Consider the following 22821-nt stretch of genomic DNA (forward strand, 5'->3'; position numbering starts at 1 on the left):
ATAAATGGATAGATAGATAGATAGATAGATAGATAGATAAATGGATAGATAGAGATAGATATATATGGGATAGATAGATATGAGATAGATAGATAGATAGATAGATAGATAGATAGATAGATAGATAGATAAATGGATAGATAGAGATAGATAGATAGATAGATATGTGATAGATAGATAGATAGATAGATAGATAGATAGATAGATAGATAGATAATGATGGACTATAGATATATAAAGGTAGCCAATGGATAACTAGTTTGGTAAGTAATACATGAAATAATAAATGTAGGTATATTCTGATCCCTATACGCCTTCCATACTTTGCTGCAGCTCCTCTGTTCTGCTGTGTACCGTGCACGGGTTAATATTCAGGAATAATTGTCATCCTAGGCTTCCGATCCGATCTCATTATAGGGCTAGATGCATATGCTCCATGGTCATTTTCTCCATTATTTTCAGGCTTGCCGCGCCTGGGTCATTAGATCAGCATGAATGCTTTACAAGATGCCTGCGATCCTTCAGTAGTTGGGAATTTGGCCTCTTCCCGTGACTTTGCCACTCAGGAGTGAAGGGCGTGTGTGCATTCCTGTGCATCTGCCTGCCCGGCTCTGTGCCCGGCTTTATATAAGGAAGCCGGGCCGGGAAGCAGCACGATCTCTCCAGCTGCAGAACGATCAGCACCTCGGACAGCTCCCTGCTCTGTACAACATGAGTATCAGCCCCGAAAGGATCTCGTCCTACCGCCGCCACTTTGATGAGTACGCCAGCAGCTCGGTGGTCCGGCTCCGGGTGAGCAGCCCCTCTCCTCCCCGGTACAGGAGGTCAACGAGCTGCAGCCGGGACACGTGTGAGGTCCACAGTGCTGGGAGAAGGAGCGCCTCCGCCACCAGGAGACCCCGCAGGTAAAGGGGGCACCAAGAGCCTTCTGTACATGATACAGGTCCCAGCAGAACTCCTAACTCACTACTGATGGCCAGCGACAGGGTGAGATCTGGATAGTGGTCCACAGGACACCCATCTGTATGTGTAATCTATCTATCTATCCCAAATCTATCTATCTATCTATCTATCTATCTATCTATCTATCTATCTATTATCTATCTATCTATCTATCTGTCTATCTATCTATCTATCATCTATCTATCCCAAATCTATCTATTATCTATCTATCTATACATCTATCTACCTATCTATTATCTATCTATACATCTATCTACCTATTATCTATCTATCTATCCCAAATCTGTCTATCTATCGATCTATCTATCTATCTATCTATCTACCTATCTATCTATCTATCTATCTATCCATATATCTATCTATCATCTATGTATCTATGTATTATCTGTCTATCTATCGATCTATCTATCTATCATCTATATATGTATCTATCTATCATCTATGTATTATCTATCTATCCATTATCTATATATATATATATATATATATATATATATATATATATATATATATATATATATTTATCCATATATCTATCTATCATCTATATATGTATCTATCCATTATATATCATCTTTCTATCTATCAGCTAAGAAAAATAGAGGCAACACTCCAAAGGATCCAATATATTGTGCCTCTATTTGTGCTATATTCCATTCTTTCTATCTATCTATCTATCTATCTATCTCTCTATCTATCTATCTATCTAGCCCATATCTATCTATCTATCTATCTATTATCTATCTATCTATCTATATATCTATCATCTATTCTATCTATCTATCTATGTATCTATCTATCTATGTATCTATCTATCTCTCTATCTATCTATCTATCTATCTATCTATCTCTCTATCTATCTATCAATCTATCAATCTATCTATTATCTATCTATTATCTATCTATCTATCTATCTATCTATCTATCTGTCTATCTATCTAGCCCATATCTATCTATCTATCTATCTATCTATTATCTATCTATCTATCTATCTATCTATCTATCTATCTATCCATTACCTATCATCTATCTATTTACTATCTATGTACCATCCTCACTATATAATCTATCAAGCTAGCGCTTGTACAGCAGGGGGTGTTATTGGTTGCCCATGTGGCTACTTGTGATAACCTGTCCACTACTTGTTACGGTTCTTCCCAAATTCTATATCCCTCTTATGTGTAATCGTGACAGATCCACATTGCAGCTATCACATCTGCTTGCTGTTATATCAGTCATCATGTCATGAAGTGGGTGACCAGAGGCAATGACTTGGAAAAGTTATGACATAGGCATGGAAACACATGTATCTATGACTTTAAAGTCTTTTGTGCTACATCACTTTAGACTTTTGAGAGTATTTTTTTTTAGAAATGCTAATTGTAACATACAGCAATGTTGTAGCATTATATTAATATCCAGACCAGTAACATCAGTACAGTAGATATTTGTAATCACAGCTATAACCAATATTAATGAAAGAAGGGAGCAATAGGAAAGAGTGGGTGTACAGGGTGGGGGTCAAAACTGTGGTAGAGGAAAGATCTCCAGTGCCTCCCTAATTTACACTTATAGATAATGGATTTTCTTGACATAGAAGTGGCTGAATTCACTTTGGAGAACTCATCAGAAAAGAGGACAATAATTATGTAATTACATAACTTAGTCCTGAGCTTGTTGTACCTGTGTGCCAGGACATTTCAAAGACTGCAGTCAATATACACATGGAAGGCTGTAAGGGCCCCTCCTATTTATGATCCAACTATCATTAGTAGGCTCCATTGGATCCTAATCTTGAAGTCATGTCCAGTTTTAGTTCTCTCAACTTTTTGCTTCAAATCCAGAGAAGTTTTAAAACAAAAGAGAGCAACATCAGCTATGAGGGTCATCTATTTTGACATTGCCTTGGAAGGTTATTCTCAACTACACATGTCACCACCTATCCACAAAATAAGGGATACTTGCTGATCATTGGGGGTCTAACTGCTTAGACCAGAGTAGTAGGCACACGTGCACTGCTGCTCCATTTATTGTCTTTTTGACTGCTGGAGATTGCTGAATACAACACTCTGCTATCTCCACAAGTCATACAGTCAATGAATGAAGCAGTGTGGTTCGCATTCACTGCCATTTACCAATCCTAATGGAGCATTTAGGAGCTCTGTTATCTGGGTCAGTGAGGTTCCCAGCAGTCAGCAACCTGTCCAATCTGTGGGTAGATGATAACTTGTGGAGTATGACATTCCTCTATAAAATATGTCCCCTTACACCATTTTCTCTATTCAATCAGAGACAGCTTTCCTGGGCTAAACATTGTTTAAACAGTCTAAAATGAGCTAAATGTTAACAAATGACTATCACACCAGTAAAGAACTGGCCCTGAAGTCTAGTACCTTTGTATTGGGAACTCCTTCTACATATTAGGAGTTATATATATATATATATATATATATATATATATATATATATATATATATATATATATATTTAGACTACATATGTGTACTTCTTCCTTAATGTTAATACTGAACACTTGCAGTTTCTGACCTTTCCAGGTAGAAGCACACCCTAAACCTAAGATTCATAGACTCTTAAGATGAAAGTCAGTCAATTTCGGTGGCATCCATTAGTAATCTAAATACACTATGGGTAGATCAGATTTTTGCACAGCACATTTTGGAAGATAGAAGGAATGACCATGTTGGATTTCAATATTCTGATGCTTTCTTTCAACAGAGATAAGCCATTGCTGAGAGGTCTGGCACTGTTTATTCCCCTCTCTTCATTGAAATTACATGCATGTTTCATATACAGATCATGTATGTACAATTACGTCTGAGGACTACACTTTATGGTGGTTAAAAAAAGCTAACCATAAAGTATGCTAAGGAATGCATAAATTAGGTGTTAAAATCTAATTTCATTAGTTACAAAATTGGACAAGTGTTTGCCTTTACGCTCATAGGTGAACTGAATGTTTTCATTATGTAAATAAGCCTAATTTGTACTACTGTATACATCAATATTACATCATGGGGGTCTTGACTATTTTTTTGATAGGTTAAATAAAGTGCACAATGAAAAAAAATGTATTTGCATAGTAGGGAAATATCTGAAATTAATAATACAAGTTATACCAAAGCGAAGACAGATTTATGGGCCAATACATCTTTATCGTACAGCTAGTCACCTATCTTGAGACTAGTATGGCACAATATTAATGTACTTTAGCCAACTGGCACTGTTTTATTCTGAATTAGGGTAGTCTGTTAGTAATGTAGATCTTGCTCCAGGTTTCTTGCCCTTTCTCAGTGGACACTGATTAGCATTTTAATTCTTCCATTTCTAGGTTGACCTAGCACTGAAATGGGTATTTTTCAGAGATCACATGTCCAAAGCAGGGAAGAGGTCCTTACAATGTGGAAAGACATATTGCTCATTATTAGTCACATCTTATATAATGAATAGGTTTACATTTATGTGTATAGTGTATATGCTTTATTAGCAAATGCTGACATTTGTTAGAATGCTCTGTTATTATAACTAGTTATTAGATATGTCCTAAATCCAAAATGACTTAATAATTGATAGATGTTCTAGTGATGCTGTTTGTATGAACTTTGCTTATATTTTTCAGAATCTTTATTTGTTATAAAGGAATCCAAAGAGAAAGAGACATCCATTTCTGTGAGCTGCAGAATCTGAGCCTCTAGTCTATATTAGTATATTTATCAGAAAATTAATAAGTATGAATACTATTTGTGTAGCACTGACCGTCAGAATAACTACAAGAACACGTTACAATTTTTTTTTATAAATCAATGTAGCAATTTACCTCGAACTTCTCAGATATACAGCAACTGATCTCTCCGAGTACTTACATACCTTTTTTTTATTCTTTCATGTTTTCGATAATTTGCTTTTTTAAAATCCTTATTTACACGACCAGAAATCGAATTGGTTATGGTAAAGAAAAATAATGCTACCCTTTTAATTAATTATATGCCATGTTAGTATAGAGAAGTCTATATAACAATCTTTAATTAATATTCGGTATATTACAATACATTTCTGTGCTGATGGAGATAAAACAGAGAGCAGAAGCCGCACTCCATAGGTGAAAATGAGTGGACTTTAGATACATGCAATGATTCAGCTTCTCAATTGAAGTCTTTATCGAGCGTATCTATCTATCTATCTATCTATCTATCTATCTATCTATCTATCTATCTATCTGTCTATCCCATATCTATCTATCTATCTATCTATCTATCCCATATCTATCTATCTATCTATCTATCTATCTATCTATCTATCTATCTATCTATCTGTCTGTCTATCCCATATCTATCTATCTATCTATCTATCTATCTATCTATCCCATATCTATCTATCGATCTATCTATCTATTATCTAATCTATCTTCATATCTATCTATCTATCTTATCTAATCTATCTATCTATTATCTAATCTATCTATCTATCTATTATCTAATCTATCTATCTATCTATCTATATATTAAGATTTATGTGTCCATATTTTTATTAACAGGCTTAGACATCAAGCGTGATTTAAAAAACAACAACTCGATGCCGATACGATTATATATGATGCTAAAGTAAATTTTGTGTCATATTTATTGCGTGAAAAACAGATAATTAGCAGATAAATATAGTTATATAACTAGTGCACAAGCTCAAAGACTTGTGAAAATGGCCAAACTCTGCAGCTCTACGAAAACATAGATTTTTTTACGTTTCTCATGAATGATCTAAACGCAGAGAGGAATCGCAACCACATAAAAAGACAGTTTTCTCCATCTCCAAATCTCTGCAATTACAGCACGATTCAGCACCATTGAATTCCAGTACTGAATATACTGTCCTATGCTTCTGTTCAGAAACTCATTTGGAATACTTTGCATCCTCACGCATTCATTATATGATACCATTTGCTATTCCAGCTGCATGACTATACCTGTTGCCACAATGCTGGAGCCGACTAGTTCAGCTGAGAGGGACATTGCTTGGTCAGATTAGTTAGTAGTATAGTAAGATGAGTGTTATGTGCTGTGTATGAATTATCTGGGACTAAACACTCACGGATTAGGCTTTCCTATGCAAAAACTGAGTTCAAACAGTGGAGAATTGATATTATTTTTAGTATGTATTTAGTAGACGATTAGTTATAGAGAGGTAACACAAGTCAGCTGGTAGATAGATAGATAGATAGATAGATAGATGTAGAAAAATAACAAATGATAGGTAGATTGTATATATTGCATATTAGATTGATAGATAATAAATGATAGATAGTATATGTTAGATAGATAATAAATGATAGCTATAGATAAATTAATGATATATAAATAGTATATGTTATATATTATATATATATATATATGTATACATATATATATATATATATTTATATAAAATAAATAATCGATAGATTATTGTGGTTGTATTTGTATTACTATAAATAAATACAGTTATTATTTCTGCTGCTGCTACTACTACTACTACTACTAATAATAATAATACGAGTGATGTTATTATAGTTATTGTTATTAATAATAATAATTAATAATAACTACTACTAATAATAAATCCACTACTCATACTTGTATAAAAAGACAATGGTCCATGGGAGATGAGTGCTTTCTGTGATTGCTGTGTTGTTCTCCCGACAGTATGGTCGCTCAGAGTTTTGCAGCTGCCTTTGTCCCAGTGGATCTGGAAGCGGCCAGCGCAGCAAACCAAGAGTTTCTAAGCGTCAGGAGCAACGAAAAACGTGAAATGATCGTTCTCAATGACCGTCTGACTAAATACATCGAAAGGGTACAGCTTCTTTACCTCCTCTCCATACTGACAGCGAATTCTTATATATACCTCTCCTCCATACAACTTTACACAGGAAATTCTGATAGGATTATGTGGGAAGTCAAAAATCCCAGTTGTGCATATTTGACTTATCACAAACAATTTACATAAATTGCAAAGATAAAATCTGCATTTCCTACTTACAGTTCATAAACACAGTGTATACTTCACCTATTTATTTTCTAGGAAAAATTTCCTGAATAGAAAGTACATATATATATATATATATATATATAATATATAATTCACATTTGTTAAGGTGTGTGTGCGTGTGCGGGGGGGGGGAGGGGGTACACAGAAGACGTAATGCACCTGTACATATAATAGACAAGGAAATATAAATAAACTATGGAAATATAATGTATACTTCCTCTATAAAATGTATAGCAAAATATGTAATGTATATTAACAACAAACTTATGAAAATTAAAACGAGAAAAAAATGTCCCATCTAATATACATATTATGTACATATATATATATATATATATATATATATATATATATCGTACATTTCTCATACACAGTCTTACGCTTTGGTTAATACACTGTATATAAGTTTACATAAACTATATATAAAAAATATATATATATATATATATATATCTGTATGTGTATATCTACTGAAGCATATGCAAAACAAATCTATACCCTTGTCTATGCAAAAAGGTCTCACTTATATATATATATATATATATATATATATATATATATATATATATATATATATATATATCTTTATGTGTATGCATACAGATATACACAGAGAGAGATATAGACATACATATATACATATATATATACCGAGAGAGAGAGACAGACTGACAGTCAGAGAACACAGAGAGACAGTGAGCTAGCTATATAAATATTTATATAAACACAAATATATTGATATATAGTGTATTCACTCAATTTTTATTATGTAAGTACTTAAATATCATGTACATGTCGTATAAACAAAATATAAAATCCTACATTTCCACTGAACATATTGTGAGTTAGAGCTAGACAAGTCCTGGCAGCCTTTGGTCAAGCCTGTCGCTGCGACAATGCTGTATTCCTACTTTCATAATGCGATTGTTGTATGCAATATAATGATGGCCTCTGGAGGCGCTGTGTTGTGAGGGTCTACCTATCATCCTATGTGTGCCGCAGGTCCGTGACCTGGAGCAGCAGAACGCCAGTGTGCAGGTGGAACTGGACGCGCTCCGCAGTCGCAGCAACAGACCTTCGGCTCTGCGCGCCCTGTATGAGGAGCAGCTGCAGGAGCTGCGCAGGGAGGCGGAACAAGCCAGGATGCAGCGGGTACAATACTGCTAATATCCAAGAGTAACCCATATGGTATTATAGACTTTACCCCCTGCCATATATTCAGGAGCTCCATGTCACAGGTTACAGCTCTTACAGCTGGAGTCATGCACTGGCCTGGGCTTGCTATGCACTGCAGTTATAGCTCTTACAGCTGGAGTCATGCACTGGCCAGGGCTTGATATGCACTGAAGTTATAGCTCTTACAGCTGGAGTCATGCACTGGCCAGGGCTTGCTGTGCACTGCAGTTATAGCTCTTACAGCTGGAGTCATGCACTGGCCAGGGCTTGCTATGCACTGAAGTTATAGCTCTTACAGCTGGAGTCATGCACTGGCCAGGGCTTGATATGCACTGCGGTTATAGCTCTTACAGCTGGAGTCATGCACTGGCCTGGGCTTGCTATGCACTGCAGTTACAGCTCTTACAGCTGGAGTCATGCACTGGCCAGGGCTTGCAGTGCACTGCAGTTATAGCTCTTACAGCTGGAGTCATGCACTGGCCAGGGCTTGCTATGCACTGAAGTTATAGCTCTTACAGCTGGAGTCATGCACTGGCCAGGGCTTGATATGCACTGCGGTTATAGCTCTTACAGCTGGAGTCTTGCACTGGCCTGGGCTTGATATGCACTGCAGTTATAGCTCTTACAGCTGGAGTCATGCACTGGCCAGGGCTTGCTATGCACTGAAGTTATAGCTCTTACAGCTGGACTCCTGCACTGGCCAGGGCTTGATATGCACTGCAGTTATAGCTCTTACAGCTGGAGTCTTGCACTGGCCTGGGCTTGCTATGCACTGCAGTTATAGCTCTTACAGCTGGAGTCATGCACTGGCCAGGGCTTGCTGTCCACTGCAGTTATAGCTCTTACAGCTGGAGTCTTGCACTGGCCAGGGCTTGCTGTGCATTGCAGTTATAGCTCTTACAGCTGGAGTCATGCACTGGCCAGGGCTTGCTATGCACTGCAGTTATAGCTCTTACAGCTGGAGTCATGCACTGGCCAGGGCTTGCTATGCACTGCAGTTATAGCTTTTACAGTTGGAGTCATGCACTGGCCAGGGCTTGCTATGCACTGAAGTTATAGCTCTTACAGCTGGAGTCATGCACTAGCCAGGGCTTGATATGCACTGCAGTTATAGCTCTTACAGCTGGAGTCATGCACTGGCCAGGGCTTGCTATGCACTGCAGTTATAGCTCTTACAGCTGGAGTCATGCACTGGCCAGGGCTTGCTATCCACTGCAGTTATAGCTCTTACAGCTGGAGTCATGCACTGGCCAGGGCTTGCTATGCACTGCAGTTATAGCTTTTACAGTTGGAGTCATGCACTGGCCAGGGCTTGCTATGCACTGAAGTTATAGCTCTTACAGCTGGAGTCATGCACTGGCCAGGGCTTGATATGCACTGTGGTTATAGCTCTTACAGCTGGACTCCTGCACTGGCCAGGGCTTGCTATGCACTGCAGTTATAGCTCTTACAGCGGGACTCCTGCACTGGCCAGGGCTTGCTATGCACTGCAGTTACAGCTCTTACAGCTGGAGTCATGAACTGGCCAGGGCTTGCTATGCACTGCAGTTATAGCTCTTACAGCTGGAGTCATGCACTGGTCAGGGCTTGCTATGCACTGCAGTTACAGCTCTTACAGCTGGAGTCATGCACTGGCCAGGGCTTGCTATGCACTGCAGTTATAGCTCTTACAGCTGGAGTCATGCACTGGCCAGGGCTTGCTGTGCACTGCAGTTATAGCTCTTACAGCTGGAGTCATGCACTGGCCAGGGCTTGCTATGCACTGCAGTTATAGCTCTTACAGCTGGACTCCTGCACTGGCCAGGGCTTGCTATGCACTGCAGTTATAGCTCTTACAGCTGGAGTCATGCACTGGCCAGGGCTTGCTATGCACTGCAGTTATAGCTCTTACAGCTGGAGTCATGCACTGGCTAGGGCTTGCTATGCACTGCAGTTATAGCTCTTACAGCTGGAGTCATGCACTGGCCAGGGCTTGCTATGCACTGCAGTTACAGCTCTTACAGCTGGAGTCATGCACTGGCCAGGGCTTGCTATGCACTGCAGTTAAAGCTCTTACAGGTGGACTCCTGCACTGGCCAGGGCTTGCTATGCACTGCAGTTATAGCTCTTACAGCTGGAGTTATGCACTGGCCAGGGCTTGCTATGCACTGCAGTTATAGCTCTTACAGCTGGAGTCATGCACTGGCCAGGGCTTGCTATGCACTGCAGTTATAGCTCTTACAGCTGGAGTCATGCACTGGCCAGGGCTTGCTATGCACTGCAGTTATAGATTTTACAGCTGGAGTCATGCACTGGCCCGGGCTTTCTATGCACTGCAGTTATAGCTCTTACAGTTGGAGTCATGCACTGGCCAGGGCTTGCTATGCACTGCAGTTATAGCTCTTACAGCTGGAGTCATGCACTGGCCAGGGCTTGCTATGCACTGCAGTTAAAGCTCTTACAGCTGGAGTCATGCACTGGCTAGGGCTTGCTATGCACTGCAGTTATAGCTCTTACAGCTGGAGTCATGCACTGGCCAGGGCTTGCTATGCACTGCAGTTACAGCTCTTACAGCTGGAGTCATGCACTGGCCAGGGCTTGCTATGCACTGCAGTTATAGCTCTTACAGCTGGAGTCATGCACTGGCCAGGGCTTGCTATGCACTGCAGTTATAGCTCTTACAGCTGGAGTCATGCACTGGCTAGGGCTTGCTATGCACTGCAGTTAAAGCTCTTACAGCTGGAGTCATGCACTGGCCAGGGCTTGCTATGCACTGCAGTTACAGCTCTTACAGCTGGAGTCATGCACTGGCCAGGGCTTGCTATGCACTGCAGTTAAAGCTCTTACAGGTGGACTCCTGCACTGGCCAGGGCTTGCTATGCACTGCAGTTATAGCTCTTACAGCTGGAGTTATGCACTGGCCAGGGCTTGCTATGCACTGCAGTTATAGCTCTTACCGCTGGAGTCATGCACTGGCCAGGGCTTGCTATGCACTGCAGTTATAGCTCTTACAGCTGGAGTCATGCACTGGCCAGGGCTTGCTATGCACTGCAGTTATAGCTCTTACAGCTGGAGTCATGTACTGGCCAGGGCTTGCTATGCACTGCAGTTATAGCTTTTACAGCTGGAGTCATGCACTGGCCCGGGCTTTCTATGCACTGCAGTTATAGCTCTTACAGTTGGAGTCATGCACTGGCCAGGGCTTGCTATGCACTGCAGTTATAGCTCTTACAGCTGGAGTCATGCACTGGCCAGGGCTTGCTATGCACTGCAGTTACAGCTCTTACAGCTGGAGTCATGCACTGGCCAGGGCTTGCTATGCACTGCAGTTACAGCTCTTACAGCTGGAGTCATGCACTGGCCAGGGCTTGCTATGCACTGCAGATATAGCTCTTACAGCTGGAGTCATGCACTGGCCAGGGCTTGCTGTGCACTGCAGTTATAGCTCTTACAGCTGGAGTCTTGCACTGGCCAGGGCTTGCTATGCACTGCAGTTATAGCTCTTACAGCTGGAGACCTGCACTGGCCAGGGCTTGCTATGCACTGCAGTTATAGCTCTTACAGCTGGAGTCATGCACTGGCTAGGGCTTGCTATGCACTGCAGTTACAGCTCTTACAGCTGGACTCCTGCACTGGCCAGGGCTTGCTATGCACTGCAGTTATAGCTCCTACAGTTGGAGTCATGCACTGGCCAGGGCTTGCTGTGCACTGCAGTTATAGCTCTTACAGCTGGAGACCTGCACTGGCCAGGGCTTGCTATGCACTGCAGTTATAGCTCTTACAGCTGGAGACCTGCACTGGCCAGGGCTTGCTATGCACTGCAGTTATAGCTCTTACAGCTGGAGTCATGCACTGGCCAGGGCTTGCTATGCACTGCAGTTATAGCTCTTACAGCTGGACTCCTGCACTGGTCAGGGCTTGCTATGCACTGCAGTTACAGCTCTTACAGCTGGACTCCTGCACTGGCCAGGGCTTGCTATGCACTGCAGTTACAGCTCTTACAGCTGGAGTCATGCACTGGCCAGGGCTTGCTATGCACTGCAGTTACAGCTCTTACAGCTGGAGTCATGCACTGGCCAGGGCTTGCTGTGCACTGCAGTTATAGCTCTTACAGCTGGAGTCTTGCACTGGCCAGGGCTTGCTATGCACTGCAGTTATAGCTCTTACAGTTGGAGTCATGCACTGGCCAGGGCTTGCTATGCACTGCTCCATATATCTGCAGTACTTTTTCTTTGTATTCACATAAAATCCACAGTGCTGGGCTCTGGCGCCTGGTGTAGTACACAAGTGCATTGGCCTTTTAACCTTCAATCTGTTGAGGATAAGGGGGTCTATAAATCTTGAATTGCTGGGAGTCTGTGTGAGGCCAGTGTATGGAAAGTTCTAGGCATTGTTGGGCCACATGTCACTTCTCCTCAGCTGGCTTCACCCCTGATCATCATGCAGATCCTGGCTGGGGAAAGCTTTGTGTGACTGGTAGGATGTTTTGTCTCCAGTTCCCCCCATTGGGTTGGATTGTTTATCCAGTTGCTAGGAAACAAGTTGGTTAAGGAATAAGTTAAGCATTTAGCACAGCCTGGTGGGAGAAGTGAGATAATAATGGGGCTGCTTTGTCTTAGAGGAAAAGTGACATTAGTGTGGAAAGATTAATACATGAACTACATTTTATCACATCTGCAGTTATAAAGTACTGATCAGAGGGGTCAGGGAATTACTGGACTAAAGTCCTAACTGACTGTTGGAAGAAAAAATATATTGAATAGAAGTATCCAACAATGTGCCTGGGTTTAGGTCAGTGCTGGAGATGAGATGTGTTGGAGAATGCACAGACTGGAGCACTGTGGATGGGATGCACTGAGACCCCTGGCAATGGCTGGGCAGAAGGGAATGCTGCAGGTTAGCCAGGCATAAGACTCTGCTTTATTTAACAGGATCTAGCAGTGGCTGCCAAGTCATCAGTGTCTGAAGAACTCAGCGCCGTGAAGAAACGCTACGAAGAAGCAGTGGAGGGGAGGAAAAAGGCTGAAGGGGACATCGAAGCTTTCCGCCCTGTGAGGAGCTGTCTGTGCCATACTCACTCACCTATTATACTGCAGCTCAGGCATTGTCTTTTCACACACATATGTCATCTGCTTATGGAAATGATGGTCAGCCTTAACCCCCTAACTGCCAGCAACAAACCAGGAGGCGAAATCAGTTTGCACTGCTGTCCAGCTCCATGCGCTTTGTACTCCAGGAGGGGGAGGGGGGCATGGGGTAAATGGGGGGCTAGAACTAATCTAGAGTGATGGTCTGGCACCTTAGTGCACTTCTTTCTGATCAGCCAGAGGCCACTGTGTGATGTGGGAGCATCAGTTCTCTCCTGTACAGCCTGCCTGATTGTGGAGTAGAAGAGCCTTGGGGCCAGGAGAGATGCCACACACGATTCCCCACATTTCCCTAATTCATTCTAATCACTACAGGGAACCGCCAGAGTTGTCTGCAGTGTGTACAGCACAGGACGACACAAGGGTGAGAACAGATCCCTGTGTCACACAGCATGACTCCCCCCAGTATCAGGGAGCCAGCAATGTGCCCCCTCCGATGGGATTCTAGGCTCAATTCTAGGATGGCCTGTTCAGGGAAATTTGGTTCACCTGTTCTTCTTTCTTGATGTGTGACAATTCACACTAGAATACTGTCCCAATAGCAATTCTAACATATTGTACTCAAGTCTCTACTGGAGGAATAGTCTCAGTTTTACACCAGTGTTGTTGTACCTGTGCAGGAGACATAACAATTTTATACCACATAGTGTGTAACTGCTACTGCTACTGCTACTGCTACTGCTACTGCTACTGCTACTGCTACTGCTACTGCTACTGCTACTGCTAATACCACTACCACTTCTTCTACTACTACTTTTTTTATTTCTTTTACTCACTTGTATAGCGCCATTAATTCCTCAGCTTTACAGACATTATCATCACTGTCCCCATTGGGGCTCAGAACCTAGATTCCCTATCAGTAAGTCGTTGTAGTGTGGGAAGAAACAGGAGGAAACCCACATGAAAACATACAAACTCCTTGCAGATGTTGTCCTTGGTGGGATTTGAACCCAGGACCCAGTGCTGCAAGGCTGCAGAGCTAACCACTGAGCCACAATGCTGCCCATTACTACTGCTACTTTTAATACTACTTACATTACTACCACTATTACTATGACTAGTATCACTACTACTACTACTGTGGCTGCTATTACTATGATGATGATGATAATAATATACAGACTTAGAAATGCAAATTATTCTACTATCAATATTGTGCTTCTAATTTTTAATATAATATATTATATTATAATATATATAAATATATATATATATATATTATAATATAATATAAATGCACTACTGCTCAGGTCCTTATAATAATAATTATAATGCATTATCACAATAGGGATGATACTGATGATCATCTAAGTACTATTGCTTCTGATACTACAAAATGCAGAATTAGATAATACTAGAACATATTTAACATATAATATTGGCTAACTTTATACTCACATGGTTTTGACTATTTATTTGTCATGTTTTCAGGATTTCCTTAGTATTGCACAGGTGATGAAATGATCATCAATGCATCAGGAGTTCTCTTAGGCTGCGTGCCCACTATGCATTTTTCAAGCGTTTTTGCTGCGGAAATGCTTAAAAAACGCTTGGTAATACGTGCGCATGGTCCCCAATGATAATCCACATGTGCTGTGCACATGCTGCGGAAATTTCCACTATTATTGCGGAAAAATACGCAGCATGTCCATTAATTTTGCGGACACGCAGCGTAATTGCCACCATTGACTTGCATTGAAACGCTTAATAATCACATCACTACATGTGCACATGTGGATATTAAGCGATTCAATGTGCGGATGGTACCCGGGTCTGGAGAAGAGGAGACTCTCATTCAGCCCGGGTACCATAGTACCATTTGAGAAAAGGAATTGAAAATAAAAAATAAAGATTATACTCACCTTCCGATGTTCCCCGGTCTCCATAGCGATGCGTCCGGTGTGTTGGGCGGCTCGCGATGGTCTAAAAGGACCTTCCATGACGTCATTTAGTCATGTGACAGGTCACATGACTAAAAGACGTCATGAAAGGTCCTTTCACACCACTGCGGGCTGTACAAGAGACTGGACGCAGCGGGGAAAAGACCGGGGGCCATCAGAAGATGAGTATAATTTTTATTTTTTACCATTTTTTCTCTTTTTTTTTAACTATTAACTTGGTCACACTATATAAATCTATGCCGGTTGCATGGTTTTATATAGTGTGACCAAGTTGAGAAGCACTTTCCAAGTGATGCTAAAATCACTTGGAAAAGTGCTTGACAACCCGCATGCGGAAATGCATGTGAAGAACGCTTCACATCCGCGTGTCCCTGGCAGGAAAAACGCATGTACAATCCACATGTACAATCCGCATGTTCAATCCGCATGCGTTTTTTCTGCCAGGGAGAAGCGGAAAATATATGCAGCATTTCTGCATCGTGGGCACATAGCCTTACCCTGTGCAACACTATGGAAGACCTGAAAACATGACCTGTGGGGGGCCGTGAGGATTGGAGATTGTATCTATCTATCTATCTATCCCATATCTATCTATCTATCTATCTATCTATCTATCTATCTATCTATCTATCTATCTATCCCATATCTATCTATCTATCTATCTATCTATCTGTATCTATCTATCTACTTGTATCTATCTATCTATCTATCTGTATCTATCGATCAACACAGAAATGGAGGCTACAACATACACATAAGGTTGACTATCTTTGCTATTGTGTACTTTTTGACCCTGCCTATTTGAGTCATAACCTACTGATCTGCTGTGGAAGATAAAAAAGGATTTAAGTCAGCTCACCCATTGTAGAATCCAAGGCACAGAACACCAGCAGTGCAGCAGGAAAACCAATCGATAGCAGAATAGATCCAGCCTCAGAAGTATGTAAAATCCAAGTTTTATTAGATAAAGATTAAAAAACATGTATCTCACAGCAATATGTCACAATCCCCCAGAAGGGGGGAGAGGAAGGAAAATTCCTGGGCAGACGTGCTTCAGACCATAGGGTCCTTAGTCATTGCAATGAGTAAGAACCCTATGGTCTGAAAGGCGTATGCCCAGGAATTTTCTACCCCCTCCCTGGGGTTGTGACATATTGCCGTGAGATACATGTTTTTTAATCTTTATCTAATAAAGCTTGAATTTTGCATACTTCAGAGGCTGGATCTATTCTGCTATCAACTGATCTGCTATAATCCAACACATTACCAGCTCTACAGTTGCACAATACTGTTAGAATGTATTTACTTAAAGGGTTTGTCCAGTACTTTATGTATCCCCCCGGGGCCCCTAAGACTTTTTGTAATTATCTTACGTTGCAGATACTGCCTGTGAGAGGCGCTATCACTGGCCCCTCACAGGCATCATGTGACCCCCGGCTGCAGCCGGCTCTGACATCTGCTGATGTCACGACAAGTGCTGGCAGCAGCCGGGGTTCTTTGTCTTCTGCGTTCCACCGGTGACTGCTGGGTTGTGGGCCACCGTGCGCTCTCCCTCTCCCCATTCATTGGGAAAGTGCGCGGTGGATGCTGGGTGTGATGCAGGGGGTAGCCCCGCCCACAACCCAGCAGCCACCGCGGGGACCCCAGCGCTGAGTTACGCCTCACTTGTTGTGACGTCAACGCGGGGTCATGTGATGCCTGTGAGCAGCCACCGATAGCACGGCTCACAGGCATTATCAGCAACATAAGGTATTTACAAAAAGTCTAAGGGCCCCCGGGGGGATACATTGGGGGGTAATATAAAGTAGTGTATAACTTCTTTAAATGATAATGTGCTGTATGTATAAATGAGCAATGGTAAATGTCATGAGGACTGGACTAGAATATATCACCTATAGTTATGTGTGCCCAGACCTATAGAATATATAGGCATTGTGAAGACTGTGGATTTGCAGCCTGCAGTTGATACTATTGCTTTGCTGTGGTGTCTCCTGTAGGATGTGGATGCGGCCACTGCAGGACGGATTGCATTGGAAAAACAGCTGAAAACTTTAGAGACAGAGATTGCGTTTCTGCAGCGAGTTCACGGGGAGGTAAGGACACATTCACATTGAGAACTCTTCCACTCTTCTGTATGGGGCGCGCAATGTAACCCAGGCCCCTCTCTGTCAATGCAGGAGATTGAGGAGTTGATGAAGCAGATCTACAACATGGGCGCCTCCTGTGACCTGGCATTCTCCATCCCAGACTTCGCTGCTGCTCTAAGGGACATACAGACAGAATATGAAGAAATTGCAGCCAAGAACCTGCAGGTTAAAATTAGAGCACATCCTGTTTGGGGAAATATCGAATTAGATGTCAGATTCTGCTTAATATTTGTGGCAACCTAAAAAGCTTGTTTATCTTGTATACGGTAAATCAGAATGTAGCCATTGGACATCCCTGACAGTCCTCATAGATTGATGCACACAAATCTCATTCCTAGCTTGCTCTATTAACCCCTACATAGCCCAACACACTCATTCCTCTATTGGAAATGGAAAGCTGGAGGGTTCCCCTGTTCTGCAGTCATTTTGCTGCAAGGTGGTTAATTAAAGAGTTTGGTGTTCATAAGACCTTAATGAACCTTCCTTTGTGAAGACCTGACACTACACGTCTACATCCCCATGCTTATTATGTCTTCTGCTGCTCTTACCCTTAGGAGATGGACGAGTGGTACAAAAGCAAATTTGTTGACTTCAGTCAAGCTTCTACAAAGCATGCTGAAAACGTGAGACATTATAGAGGAGACATGGCAAACTGCAAGAGAAGCGTAAGTGGGGCTGCAAAGGCCTTGGAGCCCATTGATGTCACTTCTTGTGGAGCCTATCTTGTGATGTCCCTAACATTTGGAATGTGACTACTATCTTCTGTGCTGTGCATTATACAGTCTCAAATTCTCATGTCTAAAAATCTCCATAGGTTGGAGGCAGCTAATTAAAGACCCATTCAGACAATGCAGTTACCAATATGTCAAGATCAAATGGCAGTACTGATAGTCTTCCATATGCATGTGAGATCATTGTTTTTTTTAAATCTGACACATTTTGTCTACGGTCAACATTTTTCTTTCATAGTTGGTCCTGAATGGGCAATTACACTGAAATGGCACCCTTGTACTGGCCCACAGGTAAACACGTGAATCCCCTGGTGACCCCCCTGCAAGAGTGGACTCCCTACCATCCTATAAGAGTAGTAGATGGCACAATACACTTGATTCACTATGTACGGACAGAAGCAGAATTTCGTCATTCATAAAACAACCTGCCTAGTTTATTATTATATAAGTTTATAAATGAGGTTATAGAAATTTTTGTATGTTGCTGAACAATGGGCTCCTAGATTCGATGCCACTGGCAGGCCCTTGGCACCCCAGCTGACACTGTGTAATGATATAAGTCCTTTAAGATGTTTAAGTCTTTACGTTATGCCTTAGTTCTGAGAAACTCAGATAACCTCAATATAGCCTTATTCTATACATACTCTGTGAATGAAATTGACAGCACTTCAACTATTTTAAAGTGGAAGAAGGAAAACAAACGCATGGGAATTGAGGAGATGGACCAGGTATCTTTTTCATTGTCCTATGATGGCAAATAGCTACCATTAAAAGGGGTTTTTGTTTTCATTTTTTCCTTGGTTCTATTTTTTTCCAGTTATCCTCCCACTCTTTCTGCTTCTTATAAGAAACCTCCATTATGAACAAATATTTATTACAACCCCCTTCCCTTGTCCCATAGCCATCTTTAGAGATTAAAATGTGATTAAGATGTGATAAAATCTATCTAATCATCATCAGTAACTGTGATAGAAATTAGTATCTTTTCCTTCAATGAAAAGCATGTGAGTGAAATGCATTCTATGTGAGCGAGAGTCCGAATCTTTAAATTAAATCTTACAGGAAGTTCTGATGCCTTTTTAAGTGACAGAGAAGAAAGGCAGAAATGGGGCAAGTTCTCTTGGTACCTTGAGCTGGTGATTCTTACTCTGTTTCCTTGAAGTTCATGATAGCAGTTGAATAGACAAGGAACAATGAGGTTACCCAGTCCATCTCTTATTCCTCACCAATTATTTATGTCACTCTACGTATATGAAACAATCTTCATAGTTTTTATCATGCGCATATGTCTCAGTGCAGGACTGACTAGTCATATCATCACATATCTGTGTAACAGGTGCCATAACCTTACCAATGGTAATTTGGCATCTACAGAATTATCAGTAGCTCTAATACAGTTTTTATTTGTCTGTACAAAAATAAGTGAAAGGAAATGTCACAAATATGTTTCTGATTGAGGGGGTTCATTGCAGATTAAAGGCAAAGAAACTGAACTAGAATCCCTTAAAAACAAAAATGCAGCGCTGGAGGCCCAAGTGAAAGAGACTCAAGAAAAGAATAAACTTGAGATAGAGGAGCTACAGGTAGGTATTGGCTTATAGTCAGTAGGTCTAGTAGCAGTGGTAATTATTCCTATCCTGTTCACATTCCCAATGGTTTAATTTATTTTTAATTTCAATAATTAGGAGAAAATCAGGAAATTTGAAGATGATTTAAAATCTCTGAAGGAAAAAATTGCATTACACTTACGGGAATATCAAGACTTACTGAGTGTAAAGATGGCATTGGATATTGAGATTGCCACATATAGGTAACAGGAGTATTATTTCTGTCCTACTAAGTGTTTGTATAGGTATTTGATAGGAATAATTATTTTTTCCTATGTTTGAAAAAAAAAAGATTACAGGCATGGAACTTGATCTCTTTGGCTGCATTTGGTACAAAGTGAAGTCCTATTGATTACAATAGCGTCCATATAGACAATAAGTTTCTCTTTAATTTCATGGCATATTAGACAATAGGAACTGAGAAGAAGGACATAGAAGTGTAGACTCACCCTTCTTATTGAAAGTCATGCCTAATTTTTACACCACCTTGGGGCAGATTTACTAATCCTAATAACATAAACGTAGACCAAACAATCGTAAAATACACCAAATTTAAAATGCCTTAAATATATGCTGGATAATAAACCTGGTACATTTTTTAGATTGCCTACATCTACATTTATACCACTTTTTTAAGCCAAAACACTGTAGCACACTTTTAGTAAATTTGGGAGAGGATCTACAATGGACTACAAGGCTATGTGCTTAGTTTATAGTCTCAGTTTGGGCTAACAGACTCCCTTTAAAGTTTTTGTTCTCAATCTTATCCACAATTCCACTTCCTTGCACACCAATGGTAATTGGGTCATCTCTCAAGATATCAGCATTTGAAATAGATCCTGGGATTTCTGGCTAGTCAATTCTTGTTTTGTGCTCAAACTTTCCTCTGTGGACACTGTGACCAATGCTGTGAAGGGGGCTGGCTGACTGGCACATTTCAATGATTAAGACAGCCCTCTTCTCTGTATATATGGTGAAACAAGTCACTCATCCAGACCCCTTCATACAAAGCACTGGTTGCGTGCTGACGTAGGAAATGCTTTGCTTCGTCGAGCTCAAGTAGAAAGTGAACCTGCCAAGACCCGTTACTGATGTTATAAGTTAGAAAAATATTTAGATTTGAGAGTCCTCAGTGGCTGATACCTTTTAACGGCTAACTGAAAAGATAGTAACAGATTTAAAGCTTTCGAGACTACTCAGGTCTCTTCATCAGGCATAGTAAGGCATACTGATGACGAGACCTGAGCAGTCTCGAAAGCTTGCAATTTGTTACCATCTTCTCAGTTAGCCATTAAAAGGTATCAACCACTGAGGACTCTCAAATCTAAATATTTTTCTATCTACTGGCTAACACGGTACAAAGATATATATTTTTCCTGTTATATGTTAGTTAATCCTCAGTAATTTGTATATCTTTCTATTTAAGACAGGACTGTAGTATAAAACTACAAACAAGATATATGCTAGTCACAAAAGGAGAAAGATTGGAGTCTCAAAATGCTTCAGAAATAGGATAATCTTTAATGAGTACAAATATTAAAAAATACATACATAATACATAAATAACAGTAAAGTGCATGACGGACACACAAACGGGCTGAAGGCTATCACAGGTGCTCAGAATGTCATTGGAATCAGGCTAGTCTGATGTACACAAATTGGACATAATCATAATGATGCACACAAAAGTTGAAAGTCAACTATATTGACAGGTGTATAATACAATGCAAGCATGTATCATGCTACACTGAACAAAAACATGAAAAACCCATCACTTAAGCCTAATCATGTTACAAGATATGCTGGTACTCTGTGACCTTAAAGATACATAGAGCAGATAGGGGCTGTATATTTAACACAGTAGATTAATTTTGAACAAGTTTTTTGGTTGTTTCATATTTTATTTTATAAACAATGGAACAAAATAACAAAGTTTGCAAAAGAATACTTAGTCTACTTATATAAATGTAAAAGACGTCTCGACTATACATTTAGGTATATGTTTTGTCTTCTCTTTGCAGAAAGCTCATTGAAGGAGAGGACAGCAGACTTGCTACATCAGTGAGTGGAATTCTCCACCAGAGTAAAGTGTCTGGAGTCACACATGTGAGCTCCACTGAAAGTGTCTCTCAGACTTTGGAACGGAAAGAAAGGACAACTGTCCTTATCAAGTGAGTATAGCTCTCTGGTGGCAGATAGAAATCATTCCAGTCTCACAGTATTCATTTAACCATTCCTGTTTTCTCTGTTTTTGATAAACAACAGTTAAAGCAGGTGAAAAGAAAGTATGAAAGTGTTACCTAGCAAGTGCTGCTGAAGACCTGGCAAGTGCTGCTGAAGACCTGTCAAGTGCTCCTAAAGACCTGGCAAGTGCTCCTAAAGACTCGTCCTGTGGCTCATTAGCTTTAGCTTTTATATCTGCTCTGTGCTCTGGACTATCTTCTAGTTTTAATTCTCAGCTTTGTCATGCACGATCACCTTTTTCTAGCTTTGCGCAATAAACACATTAGCATCAACCTCGTCTGAGTTTATTTATAAATCATTCATCAAATAAATATTTTATGGGACAGCTCTTCATGGTACTATACTAAACTTCTATATAATGTGTAAAAGATAAATAAGGCCTTGTTTCTATTTATACAGCTGTCCATTGTTTTATTCCTTCTGGTGTGATGCAGAAAAGCCAGAGGGAAGCAGATGCCAGAACTGATCCCATAGATTTCTATGGGATTGTTTCCAGTCATCCATTGCATCAGTTGTTGCAACAAACTTGTCTTAGAGCCGGATTGGGAAATGCTAAATGCAGCGTTTTTTTTTTTATCTGACCATGAATGTGTTACTCACTTTTCTTGGTTTCTAGGCCATGCTTTGCTCCTTCCACTATGGCTATTGTCCTTTTCCATGCTTGGGCATTACATGTTATCTGGCATGTGTCAGTGATATCATCTCTCTAAGGCTATTAATGCCTAGTTGGACACACCCCTTTGTCTGAGTATTAAGATAATACTGTGTTCAGTTTCTTACCTCTACTGCTGGTTAAGAAATTGTTTGCTTCAAGCATCATGAACTGGTATTAGAGACTTTTATCACTGTGTTACAATCTCCTGTGGATTCTGTGACACTCCAGAGGCCAC

At 40.7% G+C, this 22821-nt stretch overlaps 1 protein-coding gene across 1 annotated transcript; it reads left to right on the forward strand.

Annotated features, from left to right (window-relative positions):
* Positions 1 to 692: 692 nt before the first annotated feature.
* On the forward strand, positions 693 to 22203 carry LOC141258166 (desmin-like). The gene is made up of 11 exons (XM_073673172.1): positions 693 to 905; positions 6657 to 6804; positions 8002 to 8151; positions 13086 to 13205; positions 17200 to 17295; positions 17380 to 17514; positions 17904 to 18014; positions 19553 to 19663; positions 19766 to 19890; positions 21709 to 21858; positions 21953 to 22203. The coding sequence occupies exons 1-11, from the start codon at positions 712 to 714 to the stop codon at positions 21954 to 21956; spliced, it is 1344 nt and encodes a 447-aa protein (XP_073529273.1). The 5' UTR covers positions 693 to 711; the 3' UTR covers positions 21957 to 22203.
* The last annotated feature ends 618 nt before the right edge of the window (positions 22204 to 22821 follow it).

Source organism: Phyllobates terribilis, unplaced genomic scaffold (genome assembly GCF_046119375.1).
Source record: "Phyllobates terribilis strain yellow unplaced genomic scaffold, ASM4611937v1 Scaffold_3__8_contigs__length_932513732, whole genome shotgun sequence".
In the NCBI taxonomy this organism is placed as follows: domain Eukaryota; kingdom Metazoa; phylum Chordata; class Amphibia; order Anura; family Dendrobatidae; genus Phyllobates; species Phyllobates terribilis.